The 7123-nt window shown below is 41.2% G+C and overlaps 1 protein-coding gene across 1 annotated transcript; it reads left to right on the top strand.

The window, feature by feature from the left end:
- Window positions 1–639: 639 nt before the first annotated feature.
- Window positions 640–4457, top strand: sdf2 (stromal cell-derived factor 2). The gene is made up of 3 exons (XM_074611966.1): window positions 640–896; window positions 2647–2843; window positions 3282–4457. The coding sequence occupies exons 1-3, from the start codon at window positions 713–715 to the stop codon at window positions 3579–3581; spliced, it is 681 nt and encodes a 226-aa protein (XP_074468067.1). The 5' UTR covers window positions 640–712; the 3' UTR covers window positions 3582–4457.
- The last annotated feature ends 2666 nt before the right edge of the window (window positions 4458–7123 follow it).

Here is a 7123-nt window from a genome sequence, read left to right as displayed (position 1 = left end):
TTGTACTCAGTGTCCAGTATTTTCAGCTGTCCTTCCTGCAGAAGGGGGAGGAGTTATAAAGTCTGATGGCCACTAGTAATAAGAGCTGGCTCCCGTCCGAAAGCCGTTTTTTCTTTTTCTTTTTTCTTTAATTAATTCAAGGCAGAATGATAAGATGATCTTCTCCGCGCCACGGGCACTCCATGCACTGACTTTGACTGAATGTTGTGCGACCAATCAGGTGATGACAGACATCAGGTGTAGACTGACGGTCTACAAGTATAGAGCAGGAGGGAGAGGAGGAGAGAAAGAGAGAAGAGTGCGGTGCGTGAATAGCAGGCAAGATGAGTGACGTTCGGAAACGAAGCAGCATTTAAAATTATGATATTCTGGAAATTATAAGGTTTTTATATGATTATATTGAATAATTTAAGTGATATATGTGCAAACATACTAATCATAGGTCAAAACAGGGCTCAATTTGGCTGAATTATAAAAGGCAGAAGTGGTAAAAACGAGGAGCCGTTTGGGAGCCGAAAGAGCCGGCTCTTCTTAGTGAGCTGAGCCAAATGATTTGGCTCACTAAAAAGAGCCTAAATTCCCATCACTAGTGACCCCTCCGCGTCGCTAGGGGCGCTGTATCCTGTGAGTCACCTTGGCAACAGCGCCTCTTTAATGACGTAGCGCAAAATAATACAAATCTCAAAGAGGCTGCTTAGTGATCTAGTCTAGTATGGGTACTTTAGATTGTGTTGTTCCTCCACACTCTCTGGCAACCCTTTTAGTATTGTTATCCTGTATATTTGGGCTGTCCCTCGGTACGGAGCTGAGCTTTGTGACCTGCGGATCTGTCCTTAAACTGTTAAATATAAAGCACAATGTGAGACTACACTCGCACGACGTCCGCTACGGCTCCGGTGAGTTTCCTCTCATTACATTAAGATTATTAAGCATTAATAAACAGTTACATCTGTTTTTCCATCAACGTTATAACTTCATTTACCGTTGCCCACCTCTGTTATTACAGGTATGTGTTGTTGAACGATAAGTGGGTATAAATGATTTCTATGTGCAAAGGTTGACAGCGTTAATTTGACTCCCATTATGTGTCAGTTAAACAACATTATAACCTCTTTCTGGTGATATTTACAAAGCAAATATTTGCTCACGTCATGATCATGAAGACAAAATGATTAATGTTTGGATTTTCCTTAGAAAAAAGCTCATTCATTTTCTTTTACCCAGCCTAGAAGAAACACATTTGTTCACCTCAAATTCACAAAGTTGTTGTTGGCTTTAGCCCTCACATTTGACCACTTGAGCTGTTTGCCAACATAAGCTCTTGGGTTCAAAGTCAAACCCAATATAACAATCACCAAATCGACACTGTAAGTGTTTTTTTCTTTACAGACATTCATACCATGAACAAATTGAGTAGTAGTAGTTGGCCGACAGTCTTAAACATCCTTAAAGGAGACCTATTATGTTTTTGTGTTTTTTCCATTTCCTTCAGTGTGTTATATAGTTATTTTGTGCACGTAAAAGGTCTGCAAAGTTACAAAGTCCACGCCAAAGGGAGTTAAACACTGCTCCTGAACTGCCTGAAACGCCTCACTTGAAGTCCCGCCTTTTCTTCCGTAACGTGGTGATGTCACCAAGCAATACATTTGCATAATACCTGCCTAGCTGCTAGTTTGGCAAGCCCTCAAACAAAGCTAGTTAGAGCAGAGCTGGAGTGGAGTCCAAAGAGTTTGGTTCGGTTGACCAATCACAACAGTGGGCCAGCTCACCAATCAGAGCAGACTGGGCTTTTTTGGGAGGCAGGAGTTCAAACAGAGCGTTTCAGACAGAGGGTGAAAAGAGGTGCTGCAGCCGGTATGAGAAAAGTAAAGTGTTTTTTGAACATTAAAGGGACTGTTTGTAACTTTTTAAGCACGCTCGCGTGTGGCTGGAGTCTTTGCTCCGCTGCCTGCTCGCCTTCACTCACACATTGCGCGCGTTCTCGCTGTCTCACTCCACCTCTAGACGTGCATGCGCGCACACTACACACTGCAGAAGACTTAGTAGCTCTGAGAATATCTAGTGAATGTACAGTGGGCGTTTGTGCAGAAATAACTGCTGCAGCTCCTCCAGACCAACAGAGGTTTTTTGTGTCTTGTGAAGTGACGGGGCTCCGCAGCAGGAAACGTTGTCGTCTCCGACCGGGTGCCGGTGTCTCCCTGCTGCTAGCCAACACTAGGATCAGCAGTGATTCATGGAGAGACCTTCGTCTGGTCAGCTAACATTATTGCCAAGCAGCTGAAATATAGAGTGATATTGTGGTTTTAGCTGACGTGTGTCGCCTCACTGTTTTGAGCGATGCTCGTTCATGTCTATTTAGAGTGAGCAAGCGTGAGCCCGACGCTGACTTTCGTTGACTTAACGGCCACAGGTGTTGCTGTTGACAAGCATTTAAGTCCCTTTAAAGCATGCAAACATGTCCTAGTAGAAAACATTAATACAAGTACGAACCTGGAAATAACAGGTTCCTCTTTAATCAGTCAAATTTGCTTTTTTTAATCCAAATCTTAGTTTGGTTGTTCACTTTCTTTCCTCAGGTTTGTTCACTTTGTGTATCCCTGTAAGTCTTTTGCTCACTGTGTGTGCTTATATGTGTTTGTGAGACAGGTAGCGGGCAGCAGTCTGTAACAGGGGTGACTGCAGTGGAAGACAGTAACAGCTACTGGAGTGTCCGTGGTACAATTGACACCTCGTGCCATCGGGGCACCCCGGTGAAGTGCGGTCAGGCTATCCGCCTCACCCATGTCAACACAGGCCGTAACCTGCACAGCCACTACTTCGCCTCCCCGCTCTCCTCTAACCAGGTGGGTGGTGTGAGATATACATGGGGAAAGCGAAGAGTTTTATGTGAGGCATTATCCACAGAGCTCCCTGCAGAGATTGGGAAATGATGTTAATGTTTAAAAGATGGTTTAATATCTCCAGGCAATAACATTACTAACATGTAGTCAGAGACGTAAAATATCAAGAGATTGATGCTCACATTTAGTGAAACCTAGACCAACATTTTGAGGTGGACCTGTGTTGACAGCAGCTTTTACACTTCAGGAAACGCACCAAACTCTCTGGGAAAACAGCCTCGGGTCAGCAAAAACCTCTCCAATATTGAGGAAGTGTGAAAACACTGTCTCGCCGATGTGTAACAGGGTTGGAAGATATGTACCATGCGATTATAGAAATTTGTCAACTGTCAGACATTTTGGTACACTGTAAAAGGCAAAGTTCCTCTCCTCTATCCACAGGAGGTGAGTGCATTTGGCGACGAAGGGGAAGGGGACCACCTGGACGAGTGGACAGTTCAGTGTGGGGGATCTGTATGGAAGCGCGAGGAGGCTGTCCGCTTCCTTCACAAGGCCACTGATGCACTACTGTCAGTGACAGGGGAGCAGTATGGACGGCCAATCCACGGCCAGAGGGAAGTCCACGCCATGTTAGGCCCCAGCCAGCACAGCCTCTGGAAGGCCATGGAGGGCATCTTTATGAAGCCCAGCGACAACCCGGCGGGCAGCCGAGACTACGGCCACCTACACACAGAGTTCTGAACTTTTCTCCTTTGCTTCTGTCACTTCCCATCATCCTCTCTGGCTACCATTGTATACCCTACCTCTGTCCCTAATTACACCTGCACCAGCCACCTCTCGTCCCATTTTTTCTCTCCCATCACATTTTGACTGACATCTTTTGAGGAGACTGTGCCAAAGTCTGTCATGGAGCAGGGTACAATGATTTCACTTTATCAATCCATGACAACCTCCCGCACATTTATTGCGTTTTACGAAACACTACTTGAATCCTCAAAAATCCAGCAGCTATACTCTAGAGAGCTAACAACATTTGACAAGCATTTCAGTTTGCCTTAACAGGTACAAGAAGACATAAAGGTATTAAACATGCTGTTTTACTGCACAGAGACTAATCTTTATTAGTTTGTGACGCTTGACACCCTCTCAGCTGTTATTTATTGTTAAATAAATGCCATCAGCAGTCACACCACAACACAAAGCAGATCAGTATTAAGTCATCAAGTGAGTCTTGTGTTGGATTAAAAAAACATTGTTACACTTGTGCCTTTTTAAAACGTAGTAGGCTACGTTGTGGAGCCTTTTTAACTTTTGGAAACATAAGAATTTTGTTATGTTTTTATGGTATTTGTAAGCCATATTCTACTCAAACAATGGATGAGCAGTGTTATCTCTGTAAATTACTGTGGGTTTTTATAATATATACAGTATGTAGATCAATGAACTGGATGCTGTTTATTGTCAACGTTTGATCAGTTTCAAAGTGCTGGGAGAAAGTACAGTGTTAAATTCATGCTGTCTGTGCATGCATATGTGTTACATCAACTCTTTGTTCGAGAGGTTCATATGAGCAACAAACAAGCAATGAATACCTCATATTAAAGTGATTTTTATGCATACCAGCATCAGTGTGACTTCTTTATTGGCTTTTTTATTTGGTTACTGTGGTGGAAATGTTGCTCTTGATAGAATATAAAACACAAATTCACAGAGAGCATATGCCTTTTGGAGTTTTATTGCAATAAATAAGGTTCGCATTTACAAATCTCGCAGGGCTGGGATGAGTGAGAGATACTGAATGAAGTTCAGATAAAGATACTTCTACATACAGTATTTTCACCCTTGGCAGGTGTCCTTTAACACACCCTCTCGGTGGTGCTGTGGGGGTTAACAAACACCACAGTGTTATTATCTCACATCTAATGGCCAAATTGAAGAAAATTTACAGTTTCTTTATGATCCTGTCAAACATAGACATGGCAAAGCAAGACTAAAGCATCTTTAAACTTTGCACTTAGCATTCGTTGTCCTCTTGGGATCCTGCCGACAACGCCAAATTGTGGTGGAAAATTTCCTCTTGATAGAATAAATCTCCAAAAAACAGATGCTCTCTGTGAATTCATGTTTTATATTCTATTAAGGGGAACATTTCCACCACAGTTACAACAATTGAGATGATCTGGCGACTCTTCACAGCTGATCCTTCACTGATGTCCTCAATGACTCTCCTGATAACTGCATGCACAATATGCCAAAATGAATTGTGAGATAAAAGCAGCGCACGACAGTATAGAGAGAAAATGTTCTGTTGCTTTTTACATGTGTCTCTTGACTTGATCATTCATACAGTAATTAAGCACGTTGGAGTCACTTAAAAAAATCCCTTAATTTTACCCACAAAGTTGAAACCTAAAGGATCTGCAAGTAAGGCGATCTGTTAATGTCTGCCTGGGCCATTGCACTCGTTTGTCCACTTAATGGCATGTTTTGGTTCATTATCTGGCAGTTAATGGGGTTTGAGGCTATTCTCACTTGTGTTTGACCTATGCTCCCTAATTATCATGATTTAGAGTGAGGGCTGATGCCAGAGCTGCTCCACAGGACACTCCTTTCTGACACATGTCGACAAATGAGTAAATTCACCTCGAGCCATCACACATTGCAACCAGCTAAATAGAGTTTTAAGATGCAGATTTTAAATGCTGGAAGGGTAACCTTTGTGTGCACGTCTGTCACGCTCACCCACTCAATGTCTGTAGTGCTAGATGACCTGCATGTATTGTGTGGAGGTGATGTCAGAGCAGTGAGCTTTCTGCACTTCTGACTCACAGCTCCTTTGTGTATGCTCTGGTACCTGCATGGGGAAACTGCAGGAAAGGGCGCTCAGTGAAAACCACGCTGTGTTGTCATCCTATTTTTAGGGTTAGTATTTAAAATGACACAGCAAGGATGATAATAAGTGACAAGTAAAGCAACAAGCCTACTTTATACTGAGTTTTACAATTCAGTGAAAATGTTTCTGCTCAACAGCTTATTGAAAGCCGAAATATTATGTAATTTAGGTGCCTTATTTAAGAATGTTTTACCTTTTTTATGTTACTGGGTAATATTGTTTTATTATTGTACAAAATCTGAATTATTTCAGAACCCCAAGGCATAAACATCCTTCACAAGTAAACACAGATGCTTTATATTTCTATCAAAACAAGGTTTTATTGCATAAACATATATGGATATATATTTTTTTTAAATTAAACAGATCAAACTTGTTATTTGCATTTTTCAATATCCATTCAGTTGGCGACTATTGCTGTTTTCTTTCTCCTTTTCTAAGCAGCATGCCAAGATTGTATTACATATCTGTGTTTAGTTTTATCTCTATACAATCTACAAGGTAAAAACATGTCTTGGTAAAAACAAATCTCGAAAGCAACTTTCAAAAAAATTAAAATCATTAACTGATTCCGTCCTGTTACAGATGTACAGTATAATAATGTAAACTTCAAAAGTGTTGATAAAAGGTCTTTCAAACGAGTTCCCCTTACATAGCCATGCAAGGATGTCTGAATGGCACAATTATTAGAGAATTGTTAAGATAAGGTGGTCTATGCTGGTTTCAAAAGGACCATGATGCTAATAGACAAAGGTGAAAACATGGTCCATTGGTCAAACACCAATGTGCTGAGAATATCAGAGACATAAACTGACTCACGAGGATAAGTGTAGCATACATTATACGGCAGTTTACAGGACTATGAGGCAGTGAGAACATTCAATAAAAACCTAATGTGACTAAAACACACAATATATTGTATTCAATGTCAATTTTAACCATCCACAGTGAGGCCTACAGACTCTACCCTCGATGACGTGAAACAGAGATGATGATGATGTGACCTTGTATTTGCATATTTATGAAAATGCCCTCTCCTGCACTCTGATTTGATTAATAGCTGGTAGAAATTAGAAAAATGGCTATTATGGCTAGTATAAACTGGAAAGTCAAATGTGTGACAGTAGTACATACATACCTACATTTAAACCAAGGTTGTGCCACCACAAAGAAAGATTAAATGGATTTCCCTGTCTTTCAAAGACAGGGAAATCTAAACAACAACATGCATACTGATTTACAGTATAATACATTTTTGCTGTGATATTTGATCTTACAAAGCTATTTTTTTTTTATTTCAAGAGAAAGCCCTCTTCCCTTTATATTCTGTCTAACCTGGACAGCGCATAAACCCACGTGGCTGCACATTAGTTTGATTGAAATATCTAGT

The sequence above is a fragment of the Sebastes fasciatus genome, chromosome 16 (assembly GCF_043250625.1).
Source record: "Sebastes fasciatus isolate fSebFas1 chromosome 16, fSebFas1.pri, whole genome shotgun sequence".
Lineage (NCBI taxonomy): Eukaryota > Metazoa > Chordata > Actinopteri > Perciformes > Sebastidae > Sebastes > Sebastes fasciatus.
This window is presented reverse-complemented; position numbering and strand designations above follow the sequence as displayed.